Consider the following 20,005-nt stretch of genomic DNA (forward strand, 5'->3'; position numbering starts at 1 on the left):
TACCTGTAATGAGTGGTACCCTTTGTGATGTTACAATTTTGGTTTACATGTGTAAACTGAAGTGTGATGACAGCCTTGATTTTAAATTCACCTAGTCAGCTAGTTTCAGATTCTCTGTTTCTACTTTTACTTTCCAGTTGTTTTAATGGTCAGTGTACTTGATCAAATACAGTATTTTGTATGTATAAAGCAAATTCAAAGGCTTCGGTGACAAGGTAATGTTATAAACCATTCAAAATTTTATCCTAAATGGCTACTGTAATAAGTAATGAGTTAGTTTGACTGTTTCCTTAAGGTGTTTTCTTCAAAATATTTCAGAGACGGATATATAAAACAACAACTCATGTACCACTGGAGTTAGGACAGATCATGGATTCAGAAACATTCGAGAAATCTCGACTGTATCAGCTGGATAAAAGTACTTTCAGCTTCTGGTCAGGACTGTATTCGGAGATTGAAGGCACTGTGAGTAATTTACTTCTTGGAGAGAGAATCTGTCAAATTATTTAGTACTTTGTGATTCTTTTTTTTCATTTTTGTATTTTTGTGACACTAAAGAGGGTACCATACCTACAGATCCCAGAATGCTTTCTTAACCTTAGTTATTGATAGTAATGACTGTGGAACAAAAGGCACGGAAACATAACTGTTTAGTCAGTTGAAAATTGTAGAATATGGTAACTGTTACCCTGAGGCCAGGCGTGAAAAAAGAACCTTATGTCATAAGTTATTCTTGTGGCAATCCCAATTTGTCTTCCTACCTCTGTCTTAACTCTGTAACCTCTCCTGCACATGCAGCCAAGGGATTCCTGCAGCAAGATTCTGATCATGTTTTTCTCCTATGTAAAACCTGTCACTGTCTCTCTGTTTCCTTCAGGGGGAAGTCCAGATTTCTTGGCATGGTTTATGAGGTCCTTTTTGACCAGCCATTGCTTACTTGAGCCCCATCTTTTCATTCTCTCCTCCAAATTCTTTCTGTCCATCTCCTACCCAGCTTGGTTTCTTATGATCTGGAGCCTTTTCACATGCTGGTATCTCTCCCTGGAGCACCCCCCCACCCCCCCACCCCAGTTCATCTCCCCTCTCTCACTGGGGCCTGATTAATCCCTCCTCTCCTATTAGGATCCAAGTGAGACATCTTCTCTTCTAAGAAACCGTTTGGAACTTCCCCAAGCCTCAAGTCCGGATGAAGCAGCATCCTCATTGTTCCTATCAGAGCACTTACCACATTGTATTAAATTGGCCTGTTTAGCTGACAGACTTAAAGACAGGGTACTTTAAGGTCTTGTTCATCATTTTATATCTAGTACCTGGCATATAATAAGCATATAATTCATATTAATTGAATGAAATGATGAGTGACAGATCATTTTTACTTAGTAAAACAGGGCCAGCCTTCTCCCATGCTAAACGAAGAGAGGCTGTCAAGTACAGGCCTGGGTTTCTCAGCCTTCTTTTCACTGTGTCCCCTGACCCTGGTACCTTTTTAGCCATTTTTTTCCTAATTGCCCCTTCATGAAATTTTTATACCACAGATATACTGTATGTCTGTTTTTTGTATCTGTGCTATACACATAAAATGAATAAGATTTTTTTCAACCTCCTCTCCCCTCAAACCAATTCTTGGTTTTCTACCTCTAAGAATAATTGAAAATGCATGGTGTTGAGGTTAAGACCTGACTCTGAATTTCGTGGCTTCAGTTTGAATCTCAGCTCTACAATACTAGCTGTGTGACCTCAAGCAAGTCACTCAACACTTCTGTGCCTCACTTTTCCATTAAAACTGTAAAATTGTATGGTAGTAATAGTTCCTCATTCATAGTGTTGTTGAGAGGATTAAAATTAGTTAATATAAGTAAGATGCTTGGAACAGTGCCTGATCCATTCATTGTAAGTGCTCCACGACTGTTGGCCATTATGTTTTTTATCATCATAATCATGATTATCATCACTATTCCTCCAAAACTATTTATTTATTATTTAAGTTTTGTAGTGGTTTATTAATAGCAATAAATAACTGGAATATGTAATAAACATTTAAAGACAGATCTAAAACTCCTTATTCATTTATAATACTTTATTTATTTACTTTTTTTATAGTACTTAATTTAAAATTCAGCACCATCCTGTCATTCTGAAATGTAGCTAATTCTACATAGCTGTCATATATTTAACCACCATGCTGTGCTTACTTCAATAGGCACAAAAATAAGTTGTTATATTTTGTTGAAATTTTTAAGGGCTATAAAATAGTACAACATAAAATGATATACACATGAATAGAATGCAGAAATTTATATTAATGAAAAATGGTTATATATTCTTTTTGAAAAATCGACTACTTTTTAGAGCAGTTTTAGTTTCACAGCAAAATTGAACAGAAAGTACAGAGTGTTCCCTTAACACCCCATGCCCCAACATGTGCACAGAACTCTTCCACTATCAGCATCTCCCATCACAGTGGTACAGTTGTTCCACTGGATGAACCTACACTGACACATCATTATCACCCAACATCTGTAGTTTACATTAACATCACCCTTGGTGTTGTACATTCTGTGGGTTTGGACAAAAGTATAATGACATGTATTCACCATTACAGTACCATACAGAATAGGTTCACTGTCCTAAAAGTCCTCTGTGCTCCACCTGCTCATCCTACCTTCCCTCGAATCCTAGGTAACAACTGATCTTTTTTCTATCCCCATAGTTTTGTCTTTTCCGCAACGTCATATAGTTGGAATCATACAATATATAGCCTTTTCACATTAGCTTCTTTCACTTAGTAATATGTATTTAAGATTCTTCCAGATCTTTTCATGACTTGATTATATATACTCTTTTTGAAAAAATACTCTGTTTTAACTCCTCCAGAACTCTTTTAGATCCCTCAGGACCACTAAGAGGAAGATTCCTAAATTGAAAATAAAGTTTTAGGTACTTTCAGCATAAGCATCTTTGCCTTGGACATCTTTGCTGCAAGCATTTTCACCACATAACCAATTGACCATAAGGCAGTTTTGCCGTAAAAGATAAAATAATGAAAAATTTAAAAGGGACACTGAAAAGGACATAATGAAACATGAAAAGGGAATAACAAAATTAAAAAGACTTGCAAAATCAAAACATTTGAATACACGTAAAATGTATGTAGATTGACGCCAGTACTGCACAAATGTCTGATTGCATTTTGTGGGCTAGGCCTAAGCACTTATTTTCCAAGTCTTTTGTTTATAGTATTTGACATATTTTTTCCTGTGTCTCATTGTTCAGCATTGCACTTTTTCCCTTTTCACTAAAACTTCTTCCTTCATTAAGAGAGAGATCAGTTTCCAAATACTAGGGTGCATATTTGTAAGTGAGCTTTGTATCACATTGTGGAAGCCTCTACACCATTGTTTGTTCTTGGTATGTTGTCATATGTCCACTGATAGATGTTCGAGAGTTCTATGGGAAGTGTGGATTCAACTCTGCACCTCTGAGGCCCTCGAGGCTTCTTTCTCCTCCAAAGTAGTGTGCTTCAAAATAAGAAACCAACTCTTGGGGCACATCATCTGTCAGCTCAGTAAGCCATCAGTGACATCACTAACTGGAGGAAATAAATTTCAGCCAGTTGAAACCAAACTGTCAAACCAAAAACTGTCAACCAGTTATTTTATCTTTCACAGCAAAATTGCCTTACAGCTATTTAGTTATGCTGTGAAGATGTTCGCAGCAGACATGTCTAAGGCGAAGAAGCATATGGTGAAAATAATTGAGATCGGCTACCATAATTGTTTCATCAGTTAAAGAGAAGAAACTGGCTATTTTTGTTAAGTGATTACAGAATTGTTTAGCTAGTCACAAAATTTACATTGACTAGTAAGACTAGTGTGGTTAGAACCAAATTATTAGAAACCTTTCTCATTTCCTCAAGGTAATGGAAAATGGCAAAAATTCTGGAAGTGTTAAATCTTGGTATTTTAGAAAAATTAATAAATGGTTTGAAAAATAAAATTGCATTGCCTTTTGGGGTACACAGTGTTTGCTGGTAATTAGTCTTTTCAATATTGATTTTTTAAATTATATTTTTACTAGTCCAAGCTAGGTTTAGTTCCTGAGATATTGAAGATTAGTATTAAAACTCTGTGCCTTCCAGCCAAGCCAGGAAAGTTAGCATTAATGTGGATTATATTTGGCTTTGGTAATTTATCTGAAACATTTCTTCTATTAGAGTCAGGGCCCAAATAGGAAATCAGCCTTCAGAGAGAGATGGAAGTAGAGGTGGTGAATTCAGACACTGTCCTCATTCTTCATTGATGTTTGATTCTTTGAAGTTCTTTTGCTTACCCCCACAAGGCCATTGTAAATGGCAGGAGAAATATTTACAGTCTTCTTTGTTGTCTCTGGTAAACAGTTCCAGGAAAGATGGGTGATAGCTTGGTTATTACAATTGGGACCATGAGAATGGTTCAGTTTTTGCAGGAGATGATGGAGGTAGGCAGGGTCCATGTAGAGAATGGGAGCTTTGTAATGTGTTGTGGCTCAAACTAGAAGCAGTACTGATGGGCTAAAGTCAGGAAGAGTAATGGTCATCATCATGATAATTGTATGGGTAGTGATTTTCCCTTCATGCATTGTTTTTTTTTTTAATTGAAGTTTAGTTGATTTACAGTGTTGTGTTTCAGGTGTACAGAAAAATGATTTAGGTATACATATATCTGTATATATATAGACATTTTTTTCAAATTCTTTTCCATTATAGGTTATTAGAAGATATTGAATGTAGTTCCCTGTGGTATATAATAGGCCCTTGTTGTCTATTTTATATACAGTAGTGTGTATTTGTTAGTCCCAAACTCCTAATTTGTTCCTCCCCCCCTTCCCCTTAGATAACCATAAATTTGTTTTCTATGTCTGTGAGTCATATGTTGTTTTTATATTTATTGTTTTTTGATGTTTACAACAGTGCTCTGAGGTAGAAAGTAAAGGCATTATTATTTCCTTTTTATGGATGAGAAAGCAAAGGCTCAGAGGAATTAAATAACGAGCCCGTATAATGGTCAGGTGACACTAATAAATGGGAGAACTGGGTTCAAACTCTGCTTTTCTGAGTCTTCAAAATTACATTGAAGAAACCATTCTTGAAACTCTAAGGACTACAACCTGAATGTGCTAGATTTATCCTTGGGAATTAGTAAGCTACATTTACCATCAGTTAGGAAGCATTTTGTGTTACTTTGAAATCCTTTTCTATTTGAAAACAAGTTCATTAATTCATTCATTAAAGTTAATTGGAATCATACAATATATAGCCTTTTCACATTAGCTTCTTTCACTTAGTAATATGTATTTAAGATTCTTCCAGGTCTTTTCATGACTTGATTATATATATTCTTTTTGAAAAAAATGCTCTGTTATAATTCCTCTGTCTTGGTCACAAAGAACAAGTACAAAGATTAATTTAGGCTTTTTTTTTTTTTTGCTATGGTACTTCCTACCTGAGGGAACATAAGAGGCCTGTGTGACCAGTTACAGATGCCACTGTTCACACAGATGTGACAGAGCACCCAGAGATAAAGTGTGCCCCCTCTCCGAGACCGACTTTCCTGATATCTCATAGGTGTCAATAAAGAGCCTTCTCAAGAAATGAAATGGCCGGAGAGTAAAGTAGAGCAGAGGAGAAAAGTTCAAATTGTAGCTTCTCCAATTTCTGCTGGTTTCTGGGTGAGCAGTTTAGATTCTCTGAGTCTCTTTTTATCTCCTCTGTAAGCTGAGAGGTAGATTGATGTTAAACTATATTTCTTATGGTTTGTGGCAAGGACTAGGTGATAACATAATGTAAGTGAAGCGGTTAGTACAGTGCTCAGTGCATAGCAATTACTTAGTCATTGGGTCTTCTGGGGCAAGTTACTTTAACTTCTCTGAGTTTCAGTCGCCTTATCTATAAAATACAGATGACTGTGCTCCCTGACCTGCCTGCTTTTCAAGTAAAATAATATATGCAGAAGCACTGGACTTGTTTTTGTTGGCATCATTAGCTCCTTCTACAGGACATCCTATCCAACAGAGAGACTTTACTGTTCACTGTGTTTTGTTTTTTATTCCCCAAAGCATGCTAAACAAAGTTTACAGTAGTAGTTTCCAAATGCATTCATGAATGTGCTCAGAGTTCATATTAAAGTTACCCTTGATGCTTACTTAAAAGCTGGACTTTTAATAATAGGTATTCCAGCCTTTCCCCAAAAGGATTATAAATCCTTAATTCTGCATTATTTATTAGTATTGAGAATAGCATGAAGGAAATGCCATCCCAAGTCAATTAGTTCAACAAGTGGAGCATATACCGCATACAGTGGTGCCAAAGCATGTCTACTGGGAAAACAGTTCACATCCAAGATTGAGCCAGGTATAGTAAAGTTGAAATAGCAGGATGTAGAGTTAAGGGGTGGGGGGACTTTAAAAAAGCAGTTTATTAAAACAACAATTTTCAAACTTTATGTGCATCAGATTTAACTGGAGACTGACTGCCAGCCCCTCTTGCGGTTTCTGATTTAGTAGTCCTGGGGTGGAGCCTGAGGCTCTGCACCTCTAACAGATTCCCAGGCAATGCTGCCGCTGCTGTCCACAGAGACCATATTTAAGACCCATGGTATTATATCCACCCTGCATACTGGTAAAAACCTAAAAGATGAATAGCACCAAGTGTGGGTGAGACTGTGAGGAAACAGGAATGCTCAAGCACTGCTGTTAGGACTGTAATTTGGTATAAATGCTTTAGAGAACAAACTGATACTACCAAATAAAGTTAAAACTCACATGTATGGATCTACAGAGATGTGTAAAAAGCAAGCTGTAGAAAGATAAATACAACATGATGCCATTTATACATATTCTTTAAAAGCATGTATAATCCACTGTATTATTTATGGGTACACATATAAAAGTGGAAAGTAGATTGCAAGGACACCTATGAAATATATGACAGTGCCCAAAAGCCACAAGGGCCCACGTCTGAACCAATGGGAACATTGTGCTTCTAACCAAGTAGTGTGACTGACATTGTGTTCCTAGGCTCCACAGGTGAAGAAACAATACATTGACTCCTCTTGGCAAAATGATTCTACAAACTTAGTATCTGTTGTGGGAAGTCGTGTTTTGTAAGCATGTATTCTTTTTACATTTTAAGAGCTGCTCCCTTACTCATTGTCTTGTTGGTTTGGTGAATATCTGTGTTCACTTTATCTGCCCAACGGTGCTGAGAAAGGGGTCTTCTATGAAACCCTGACTCCTACCTCAAGACTCACTTTTTCCTTACTCAAAGAAGGCTCAGATAGCTTGACTCTTTACTTAAACCAATACTAATACTCTGTCCTGACTGGAGAGGGCTGTTTCCTTTCAAGGAAAGCCAGTTATGGAGCCAGAAATCCTGGCTCAAAATCCATTTCTGTCATTACCTGAGGAATTTTGGACAAGTTGCTTAGCCTTTCTAAGCTCATTTCCTGATTCTTAAAGCCTTTGTCGTGTTCTTTTGGCAAAAGTTGTGTTTTTTTCCCTAAACAGCTTTACTGAGTTATAATTCACATACTATACAATGCATCCAAATAAAATGTACAGGAAAAGCCTTTTAACAGTCTAAACTTAGTATCTCAATTGGCTTGTATTCATCTAAGTGTATATTTTATCCTAAATAAGATAGGTCTCTCTTTTTTCCAGTAACATACTCTCATATAATAGTTTCTAGTACTGCTCAGATGTGACCAATATGTACTTTGTTTTATAGCTTATCCTTCTCTTTGGAGGAATCCCTTATCTCTGGAGACTTTCTGGACGATTCTGTGGCTATGCTGGCTTTGGACCAGAATATGAGGTATGTGATTCATTAGTGTATATTTGTCGGTCTTTGGCCAGCTTTATACTAGTTAATTTTTTGGCTCCTACTGTCATGAGGCTTCTTTGTCTGCACCGTTCTTATCCACCCATGCTGTGTTAGGACAATGCAGGTTACTATAGCAAACCCCAGAATTGCAGTGGCTTATCACAATAGTTTATTTCTCAATTACATAATAGCCCAGTGTGAGTATTTTGGGTGCCAGCAGGTGACATCCTTTTACATGGTAAGCCAGAGACCCAGTCTCTTCTTCTATAGCTCTGCCATCCTGTAAGGGCCCCTAAGTTCTCTGCATCCAATAGGCAGATGGAATGAGAGGGTAGAAAAAGTGCATCCTCTTCTTAACTCCCTTGGCTTTGGAGTGATACCTGTCCTTTGCATTCACATTTTGTTGGTGAACCAGTCATTTAGTCTCAGATGAAAGGGAACTGGATAATGTAGTCTCTGGTTAGGCAGCTGCTTCTTGGGAATAACTCTATGCAATGAAAGGGGAAGAATGAATTTTGTTGAACCCACGCTAATTAGATACCTTGTGCCACACGTGCTTAGCAGATACTTTAAACAGAGACAGAGAGTGTATCTCCTGGAGTCTCCACTGAGCTGCTTGAGTTGACTCCTCAGTCTTCCAGGAGTTCCAGCTGTTGGAATCAAAGCCTTAGACCTGAGACTTCCCGCCTGTAATGGATGCTGAGACACTGCTTTTGACTTTTCCTTGGAAATTGCCAAGTCTCTTCTCTCCTTCCTGATTATTTGAAATGAAGGATCTCTTCTATATTGATAGGCACCTTGGGCTTTAACTCAGCTCATCCTGTGTCTCTTTTCTGTATATCTTTTTCTAAAGCAGCCAAACTCTTTTAAGACGTCTTCTTCCTGTGATATCTCTGTGTCTTCATGGTCTTGGACCTGACCCGCCATATGCGCTGTTACATATTACTTGCATGTTCTCTGCATTGTTTCATAAACGATTTAAAGTGATGTCATATAAACATTATGTCTGGCTCCTACTTCCGTTCCCATCTTAAATGTCACTTTCTCAGAAAGGCCTTCCCTGACCACCCGCATTTAAAATAACATACCTCTGTCACTCTTTAGTGAAGCACATCACCTTATTTTCTTTATTAAGGCACTTATCACTATCTGTATTTATCTTATTTATTTGTTTACTTTTTATCTATCACCCTGATAGGCTCTAAGGGGGCAGAGACCTTATATATTTTCTTTACTGCTATGTCACTTGTGCCTGGAACAAGGCTAGTCATGGGGTAGTTACTCCATAAATATTTTTTGAACTGATGAACCCAATCTGTATACATACATATTCAAAATATTCCGTACCTTAATGGGTCGTATTTTATATAAAGTTCTGAGAAACCATGTTTGCATTTAACAATGTTTTAGAGCTCTCTTGCTGTCTGTTTATATAGATTTCTGGTTTCTTTGATGGCTGCATGTACTGGCAGTCCTCATTGGCACAGTTCTGACAGACACAGATTTCAGATGCCATGGTTTGTTAAATAACAACAGTCCCTCAACAACATGGTTCACATTTCAGTTATCACGGTATGTTATGTAAATAACTGTATGAAGTACAAACTTCCTTGCTAGCTCTTCAGGCCACATATCACTGTAAATAACCGATGCTCATACAGTGACCAATCGCGTCACCTTTTTCAAAGTCTGTCAGTGATTGGTGACTGCACATCTGCTAGTCAGTGATTCAGAATGTGCAGTTGTCTCCCTTCTGGTCTCCCAGCTATAAATCCACATGACATTTTACAAAAATGGATCACTGAAAGAGGGAATTTGCCAATAAAGATGAAAATATAGCAAAGAAATGAACGATGATAACACTGGAAGTGAAATTCAAATCTAATGTACATGGTATAGAGGAAATAGCTGACCAAATTCCCACCTAAAACAGCCTTTTTGTTTTATGTTTTTCACAGTGCACTACAATACCCTTTTCCTACATCCTCACCAATATTTATTATATTTGTGATCTTTTTGTTTTTGCCAGCCGGACAGGGAAAAAGTATTATGTGCTGTTATTTCATATAACTTACTGTTGAATGGAAAAGTCAGTTATGAAGCAACATAAGTAAATAAGAGTGTGTGTGAATATTCATATAGATTTTTTATAAAACTAGTGTCCTAATAATGAACATTTAGATTGGTTCAGTTTTTCTTAATTGCGTATAGTGGTGCTCATGGAGAATATTTCAGAAGATTACAGATGAGCGAAGTCTAGATTTTCAAAAGGAGAAACTGGTAGATTCTGTGCAGAATGCTAAACTTGATATCACTGCCTTATCAAAATCCTTCAGTGAATTATTGAAGAAGAGATTTATGAACTTTTAAAAGAAGAATAGAACACAGTTATAATCCCAGAGCAGTTTGTGAGGGACACATGATAAAACATTTTATAGTTAATCTGAAGACTAAAGACGAAAGAATGGCCAGAAAAATTCTGAATATGTAAAATAATGAGTGGTAACTTTTACTCTTAGATATTAAAAATGTATTCTAAAGCTTAAACAGTGTATTGGTGCCAGAAATAGGCCTAAGTATATGTAATCTTGTTATATGATAAAAGTGACACTTCAGATCAGTGAAGAAGGTGTAAGTTATGACTTTCCTTAGGCTAACTGAGAAAAAATAAATTCCTATTTTATATCCTCTAAGAAAAAGAAAGACTTGGGGTGGGGGTGGGGAGGGTATAGCTCAATGGAAGAGTGTGTGCTTAGCATGCATGAGATCCTGGGTTTAATCCCCAGTACCTCCATTAAGAAAAGAAAAAAAAAAAGCCTAATTACTTCCCTCTACCGGAAAAAAAAAAAAAAAAAAAAAGCTAAAAGAAAAAGAAAGACTTAGATGAACTGAATATTTGAATATAAACAAAGAAATCTCAAAAGTACTAAAACAAAGAGACCATAAATTTTAAAATAATGTAGAAATTTTAAAAGCATAACACCAAACGTAGAAACCAAGAAGATAAAATTTGGTAGATTTACATTTAAAGTTTTTCTGTGGGAAAACCTGGTATTAACAAATTTAAAAGGCAAAGCACAAACTGAGGGAAAATTGCCACATGTGACTGATTAAGAATTAATATATTTTGGGGGAGGGTATAGCTCAAGTGGTAGAGCATATGCTTAGCATGCATGAGGTTCTGGGTTCAATCCCCAGCACCTCCTCTAAAAATAACTAAACCTAATTACCTCCCCTACTCCTGCCAAAATGAAATAATTAAATAATACAATGATAAATAAACAAAATATTTTTTAAAAAAATTAATGTATTTCATAAAGAACTCTTTATAGAAAGAACTCCTTAGAAAAAATTGAGTACCTCAATAGAAAAATGGGCAAAGGCAGAAAATCATACAATTACTGAACACATGAAAAATAGAAATCCGTAGTGACAATCAAAGAAATGTATTTTTAATACAACAGTTAAGTATCTCAGAGTTGTGCTTGTTTGTTTTGGCCTATCATGTCAGATTGGGAAAAAAAATTAAAAGAATGATAGGACACAATTGGTGAGGGATATGGAAATAGTCTCATGCTCCTAGCAGACTGAAAACTAGTATAGTTTTTCTAGAGGGCAGCTTGGAAGTAGGTATAAAAAATCTTTACAGAGTTTGACCCCAGACCTTTCAGTTTTATGAATTTGTGGGGAGTGAATGAAAGGGGTTCGTTATAGCATTGGAATGAATGTTCTGATGGAAATAGCCTAGGTGTCCACATATACAGTGCAATACTCTAGAGTCATTAGAAGTCAGTGAAGAAGTAAACCTGTATTTCTTGATATGGAAAGATGTTCATGATATGTTATGTGAGACGAGCAGGTATTCAAACAGCCTGTACAATATGGTTGTGTTTTTGGAAGATGGGATGCCAATTCAGTAGTCTTGAGGAAGGTCCTGGACTCTGTTTTTTAAAAAGTTTCTCATTTCCCATTTGGGGACAAGTGCTGGAAAACACCCTGTATGTTGTAGCCAGACAGATCTCCTTTCTTCTTCTCCTCTCCCTCTGCCTGTATTTAGAAACATATTGGCTGCATCTTTGCTACCAAATCAAGTATGTTTTGGTGGAGTACTCACATTTACCTTAAAAGAATTCAGTTTTACCCTGGGGAGTGAGAGAGAGAGAGACAGCGTGGTGAGGGGTGGGGAGAAGGGTTCTATTTGCCTTGTTGCCCTTTCCCCCTCCCCACAGCTCCCTTCATACTAATTAGTCCTTGTCCTCCACTATCATAGAAAAACTAAGGAAAAGTGAGGCAGTTCTTGACTTTTAATCTCCTAAGGACCTGTTATACAGGAAATTAAAGTAATTCTTGGGGATAATTTCCTCTATTGTATTTTGGCTCTGTGAAAATTTTAGCACACTCTGCCCCACCTGTGCTGACCCAGTTTTTTTGGTGCTCCATTCTTAGTTTCTCTGCCTGTTCCCAACCAGCCCATCATCTTGTCATCTTCCACTTTCAGGGCACTCTTTTCTCTCTCCTTGCTTTTGCAAATTGGGTGAAATTACTCCTTGCCTCTTTTCTCCTGTTTCACTAATTTAGCTCTTTCTTCAGTGTGGCATCCCAGGTCTCTAGTGTTGTAAGCCTTCCTTGAATTCCCCAGCATATGTGCCTGTCTCTCATTTTTGAGTTCTTTAACCATTTTTTGTCTAAATGACTTCAGGTAACTTTCATAAAGTGCCCGTGTGGTAAAAGAGGAAGTTTTATTGCCTCCCTATCTTGCAAATAAACTCAGAGGGTAGAGGTGATGTTTCAGACCTTGTCTTATTACCCACAGAATTAAACGGATTGCTTGCATTATATATAGTAAGTACTCAGCAAATACTCATCGACTTGTTCCCTAATAATTCATTTGAAGAATGAATTAATATTACACTATAAAAACTACTATTTTCTTCCTGTGTTTAGATCACTCAGTCCTTGGTGTTTCTGCTGTTGGCTACACTTTTCAGTGCATTGACTGGTTTGCCATGGAGTCTTTATAATACTTTTGTGATAGAAGAAAGACATGGTTTCAATCAACAGGTAAAATAGAGAATGCAAATGTTCTGTTTTATATGTGAAGATCTTTTGTCCTCTGCTGGTAGTAAAAAAATCAAAAATTATAAAAACAAAATTTGCTAGTTTAGAGTATGAACTGATCGAGGAAAATGAACTGCAGATACAGTGAAAATTATAAAGTCTTGCCATAAACTCCTCTAGCATTAATGTCTAGTGTTTCTTCAGCTAATAACATTTAAATGAGTTTATTTTAAATTCTAAAATGCAAGACCTTTACTTATTGTCTTAGGCTACTTGTTGCCATATAATCTCACTGCCTTTTAATTTTAAAAATTGCTTTAATAATGTATCCTTTCTATTCATTTGTTATTTTAAAAGCAGTTTCTCAGTTTCTTTTTTTTTTTTTTCAGTTTCTCAGTTTCTTATGATGATCTTTTCTTTCTTCAGACTTTAGGGTTCTTCATGAAAGATGCAATCAAGAAATTCATTGTGACTCAATGCATTTTATTACCTGTGTCTTCACTTCTACTTTACATTATTAAAATTGGTGGTGACTATTTTTTTATTTATGCCTGGCTGTTTACGTTAGTTGTATCTCTGGTAAGTGAAATCTTTGTCTCAGTTTTCTTTTAGTTCCTTGGTGAGATAACTGTGATTTAATCTTCATTAGCATCTAAACAGTTCTTAAGAAGCAGAAGAAATATAAATAGAAGCTTATATAAATTACTCTTTTGATTTCTGCTTTTAGGTATAGAAGTAGGAGAGTTGACTCTGACTATAGATTTTCTTCTTCTTATACTGACTCTTATAGATCCTAGAAGCTAAAAGTCATCAAAATGTCAAACTTAGTCATCATTCCGGTGGCAACTCACAAAGGCATAGTTCAAAACTGCCTGAAAATTGCATCATTAAAAGTAACTAAAAACTAGCTTCTAGCTGCTCCCTCATTATCCCTTCCTCACATCTTCTTTTCCTCTCCTCTTTTCCATATTCTTAACTGCTTCACAACACAAACTCTACAACACAATCAAAATGGTCTGTTCACAGCCCCTAGAAAATACCACCTCTCAGCTCTACAACTGCACTGATTATGAGGTTTCTTTTAGTCTGAATTACACGTGGTGTGAGCATGTGTGCTTCACGTCCCACTGGTGGGAACATGACCAGAAAATGGCTGCTAGTTGGATTTACAAATATATGTTGTATGGCAAATTGAAGTGAGAGGAGAGAGAGCAGAGGAAATGCTCCCAAAATGCTTAAAGTGCTGTTTCAACCCAAGTGTACAGTTGTGAACGCCAGGTCACCAGTGTTAGCAAACAAACCAAAACAGTCAAGATCTAGTAATTCTTTTTTTAGCAAAGTCTTCAGGCCTATTATGATTACCCCAAAAGGCAGAATTCCAAGTTATGATGGACTTATGAAGTGTCAGAAATCCCCAAGGTAGTTTTGAATGGACCATTTGGCTTTTCAGTCATTACCATCTAGGGACTCCTTATTTTGATTTGGTCCATCAAACAGGTATTGAGTGCTTGCTCTCTGTTACTATTTAGGAATAGGAATACCAGAGCAAATCAGGTAAGGTCCCTGTTCTCAGGGCTGGGATCACATAGCTGTTTTAATATTGAATCTGTATAATGAGTAGTTTCTCTGTAAGAATATATTCATAGGTTGTTCTCACATTTGCTTTTCAGGTGCTTGTCACCATCTATGCTGATTACATTGCCCCTTTATTTGACAAATTCACACCTCTGCCTGAGGGAAAGCTCAAACAAGAAATTGAAGTCATGGCAAAGAGTATTGACTTCCCTTTGACTAAGGTGTATGTTGTTGAAGGTAAGGCTCCGTGAGGTAAGAAGATTTTATTTGAGTGATTTGTTTTATTTGAGTGCTTTATTCTTAAAACTTTAATAAAAGAACAAATCAGTTGGGTTTGGGAGGTTTTTTTGTTGTTGTTATTTAACGATTAGGATTTTATATTTTGGCTTTTTAAGATATATAAGAATTGATGACATAGCCCCAGGATAGCACCTGGTGGCCTGATGCTAAATCCTGCTCTTGTGTGCAGCTGTGTTTGGTTGGCATTACAGTACTGTTTTCAGCTCTGGGCCAAGGCCTCCCTGTTATGTCATATGAGACTGATTTATTCACTTCTGTTACCTGCCTGGCTCCTTTAGGTAACTGAGTTGGACTTTTGCTTAGTCAGATTCCATTTGGCCCTGATTTGGGGACTCAAAACGGAACCAATGCTATTGACTTTGTCTCCCCCAAGAAAACTCCCAGTGTCCTGCAGGACTCTGATTTCGCCTGCAGATAAACCAAAACTGTAGTACCATTAGGTACTTCAGGTTAGTTATACTCTGCTTTTGTGATGATTGCTTTTGAGAGTTAAGCTATCTGTTCCCTTACATGAGACTCCTAAAGTCTCAAGAAAGCTGACAAAGATGCAAAGAAAAACTGTGCAGAACCATGACTTTCAGAATCTATAAATTAAAACCCATGTGAATGAACGAGCCCGGTTCTGCCTCCACCACTCACCAGCTGTGGAATCCTGGACAAGTCACTTTGCCCCTCAGGGTCTCAGTTTTGCTTTCTCTAAACAATAGTATGGCAAATGTTTTCTCTAAAGAGCTAGATAGTCAATATTTTAGGCTTTGCAGGTCACATGGTCCCTGCTGCAGCTATTCAACTCTGCCGAGATAATACAAAAGCAGCCATAGATATTATATAAACAAATGAGCATGGCTGTGTTCTAATAAAACTTTATTTATAAAAATAAGTGGCTGGTTTGATTTGACCTGCAAGCCATACTTTGCCTGTCCCTTCTCTAAACTAAAAAATTATCATTGAGAAGCAGCTATAGTGGGTGAAGGAATAGAAACTGAGAAGTAATTGTAGGGTCAGGGGAGAACAGAGATGGTCACAACTGGAGAGAATGAATTAACAGCAACTAGAAGAGTAGAGAAATCTCAGACATTTGATGGCCAACTAAAGGCACAATTGCAATATGTCTGTGGGGAAATGGTAGAAAAATAAGCCAATTCATACTACTACTTTACCCTCTGATATCACTTCTCTTTTAATTGATAGCACACTGATCAGTATAGTAGAGCACTCTGCGAGGGGCTGTTACTGAAGGGGCAACCTAAGTTGCTAATGTTACAATCAGGTAACATGAATGCTAATGCTATGACAATAGAGGTAATTGAGAAGCTGTGTGACATATACCATCAACGCTACATGTTTTAGGTGAAACAGTCAGGGAAGGCTTTATGGAGGGTGATAACATGAGCTGGGAGTTCATGGAAAGTCAAGATTTGTGCAGGTGGAGGGTAACATTTTAGAGTTCAGACTGTGGAGCCAGTAGACTTGGGTTTAAATTCTAGTTCTAGCACAAATTACCTGAGTTACTTTGGGCAACTTACCTCGGCTAAACTGAAGTTACTCATCTGTAATGTATGTTCTTTTGTTGTTGTTAATAATGGTAACAATCCTCAAAAATATTTTGAATGAATGAATATTGTTACTAACAATAACAACACACATTATGGATTTGTAAATCGAAAGGGAAAAACCAAGTGAAAAACCAAGACGCCTGCTCTCAAAAAATATCAGACAGCAAGTACTGCACAGAGTATTAAACTAGTCTGAAGTGATGAGGAATGGCTGAGTAGAGACTTTAGGTCATCAGAGAAGACCTCTCTGAGCAAATGAATTTAAGCTGAGATCTGAAGAAATGAGCCATCCATGCTGAGATCAGTGGGAAGACCTTCCAGAGCTTTGTATGTTTTCTGTTTCAATAAACAGAAAAAAGTCTAGTGTGGCTACAACATAGCAGGAAGTTGTTAACAACATGAAATCTGAGACGTAGGCAAGAGTCACCCCACATAGGCCTTTGTAAATCAGAGTAAGGAGCTTGGATTTTACTTTAAGTCAGGGGGGAAGCTATGGAAGGTTTTAGACTGGAAAGTAACTTGGCCTGGTTTGTGCTTTTTACATACCTTGGGTTGCTATTTAGAGAACAGATAGTAGGAAAGGCAAGAGGCTGGTGCAGTTCAGGAGAAGATAATGGTGGCTTAGACTAGGATAGTAGTAATTGATGTGGAGAAGCAGATGTATTAGGGCTACATTTTAGAGGTAGAGTTGATGGAATTTGCTACTAAATGGCATGTAAAGGAAGAAGGGTTAGAAAGAAGAGACATCAAAAATAAAGACCTAGATTTCTGGACTAAGCAGTTGGATAAATGGTAGGTTACTGAGATGAGGGGGGAAAAAACAACTGGGAGAAGAGCAGGTTTGTGAGGGTTTGAGTTCTGTTGGGTGTATTAAATTTTGAGATACCTATTGAACATTGTTCTAGTGTTCTACCAGCAAAGTTGGTTGCAGGTCAGACATAGAAACCAATTGTGGCTGATTTAATCAGAAAATTCCTTATTTGATAATTCACAAAGTCACCAGGAAAGTTAAGTTCACCAAACTTGGGAAGTGAGCTCTCCATGGGGAGACTGGGTTCTCAGAATCTCTCTGCAGGATCCAGTCTTGTGAGGACACTGCTGTTGGCTTCTGCTGTTGGATTCAGCAGCTTGTACCCGTAACAGCCCTTCCACTAACACCTGCAGAATTAATTCCTCACTGCCCTGCTTATTTGTGTAATTAGCTAACTATTCAGAGTCCCCAATGGGTGTATCTGATCGACTGAGCCAGGGCACTGGGCTAGCTGCCAGGAGTACTGGGGAAGCAGATATCTAGCTTTTTAGATTTCTCAAACAAGAAGCAGTCTGTTACAAGACCTGCATGGTGTGAAATTCTGTAAACTCTGCAGGAGGAAGTACTGATCAGGGAAGAAACTTCATGGAAGAATATAAACAGCAAATGTGCGCTATAGACATCCATGTAGAGATGTAGGCAGCTGGATACATAAATCCGGAGTTCTAGGGAGAGGTCAGGGCTAGAAATATTGATATGAGAGTATCTGACACATAGATGGTGTTTGATGCCTTAGATGAGGGTATTTAGAGAAGAGAAGGGGGCTCAGGTCAGAGTCAGTAGAGGAGGAAGAGCCATTAAAGGAGGCTGAGCAGGAGAGACCATTGAGGAAGGAAGAAGACCAAGAGAAGATGGTGTTTCTTTTAAGACAGGAGAAGAAAGTGTTTCAAGGAGGGAGCAGTCAACTGTATCAAATGCTGCTGAGAGGTTAAAATCAGACAATAGAAAGGAAAGATGAAGACACAGCTGGCAGTGCCTTACAATTGCATAGAACATTTTTGTTTTCAGAGTTCTCAGGTACATTACTTCATACCTCAAGTTGGTACCATTAATTCATTCAGTAAGCAAGCATTATTGAATAAATCTTACATGCCAGACACAGTGATACAAAAAGCTTGTGGTCTAGTGCAGGGACTCAAACTTTAGTGAGTATAAGAATTCGCTGGAGAGTTTGTTAAAAGACAGATTCTTCATGTCCATTTCCTGACATTCTGACTTAATGGGTGTTTCTAGTATTTGCTTCTAACCAGTGCCCGTAGGTGGTTTTGGTGTAGGTATTCTTCGGGCTGCACATTGAGATACTTGGAGCAGTGGGAGATACTAAGATGTTAATTAGTTTTATTTATCTGACTGCTTCCATAGATAACTTCAGGCAGCTTCTAAGAAATATTTTAAAATTAATTTAAAAATTAGAGTGAGAACAGATAGAAATGAGATAGAATTGTAAGATCCAGATACACAGCTTACCAGATCTGAAGATCCTATATTGTTGACAAAATTGGTCCACGTGTTTGGCTCTTAACTTCCCAGCAATCAAACCAAAAAGTGCTATCCTCACATCCTAACCAGGAAAATAAAGCTTAATGAAATTAAGAAAATCCCTTACATTTACACAACTAATACATGGCAGAGCCAAGATTTAAACCCAAAGTCTGTTCTTAACTACTAAATTCCCTGCACATGGTAGAACATTTAGAAAGTAAATAAAAAATATAAAAAAGATGATAAAAATCAACCATAGTTCAGCTACTGTTAGCCACTGTTAAAAATTCAGAATTTGTTTTCCAGTCTTTTTAAAAATAACTTTAATTTTTTTTTCTGATTATAGAAATGAGTATACTTACTTTAAAAGCCCTGGAGCAGAGAGAAAAGTACAAAAGAGGGAACAAATATCTGTATTTCTAAAAGCCAATGATAAACAGTTCAATATTTTAATATATTTCTTAATAGGCTTGTGTTTATGCTTTTCTATTTACATGTACATTTTTTTCATAACAATAATGGAACCTTATATACATGGAGTTTTATATCCTCAGTCTGTTGGTGAGCTTTTTCCTATCTTGTTAAAATTCCTCAAAAGTGTAATTTTTTTCTGGCTGCTTAAAATTCCATTTCATAGCTTTACCATAGTTTAATCATTCACAACTATTGGATATTTAGATTTTATTTACTTGTTGCTGTGAAGCTGCAATGAGCATATATATTTGTTGTCAAGATACTTTCCACTGCCTGTGGTGATGTATGTTGATACAATATTCTTCAGGTATTAAACAATTTGCAAATGTTAATGTCCTTTCCAGTAATTTAGTTTCTACTCGTCTCTCCAAAGACCCCAGACTTTTTAATTATTTTCCATGCTTTGAACTGTCTTTTCCTTAGGATCTAAACGCTCTTCCCACAGCAATGCTTATTTTTATGGCTTCTTCAAGAACAAGCGAATAGTTTTGTTTGACACTCTACTAGAAGAGTATTCTGTACTAAACAAAGACATCCAGGAGGAGTCTGGCATGGAACCCCGCAATGATGGAGAAGGGGACAGTGAAGAAATAAAAGCTAAAGTTAAAGTGAGTTCTTCTTTTCCTCAGCGACCCTGGCTTAGTTTTTATAAACAGTTCCTGTGACAACTTAAAATAACATCAATTTCTATGTAGTGAGTGTTGAATTCAGGGAGACTATCAAATAAAAACACAACGGCCCATTTATAATTCTGGTATTTTGGGAGACAATATCACTATCATTACATGCTAACTACCTTGCAAGCTTTCACAGAATGTACACATTAAAATTATAAGGTAGGAAAATTCGTATGATTATAAGCTGTCTTTAAAACAGGGACTTTATGCCTGA

General features: G+C 37.1%; 1 protein-coding gene across 1 annotated transcript in view; it reads left to right on the forward strand.

The window, feature by feature from the left end:
- Positions 1-20,005, forward strand: part of ZMPSTE24 (zinc metallopeptidase STE24) — a 38,252-nt gene that overhangs the window by 1,781 nt on the left and 16,466 nt on the right. Inside the window, exons 2-7 of the mRNA XM_006188043.2 lie at positions 319-465; positions 7,763-7,849; positions 12,803-12,919; positions 13,343-13,495; positions 14,587-14,728; positions 19,538-19,722. Of these exons, the coding sequence (XP_006188105.1) occupies positions 319-465; positions 7,763-7,849; positions 12,803-12,919; positions 13,343-13,495; positions 14,587-14,728; positions 19,538-19,722 (831 nt within the window). The remainder of the gene's footprint in view (positions 1-318; positions 466-7,762; positions 7,850-12,802; positions 12,920-13,342; positions 13,496-14,586; positions 14,729-19,537; positions 19,723-20,005) is intronic.

This window comes from Camelus ferus, chromosome 13 (genome assembly GCF_009834535.1).
Source record: "Camelus ferus isolate YT-003-E chromosome 13, BCGSAC_Cfer_1.0, whole genome shotgun sequence".
NCBI lineage: Eukaryota > Metazoa > Chordata > Mammalia > Artiodactyla > Camelidae > Camelus > Camelus ferus.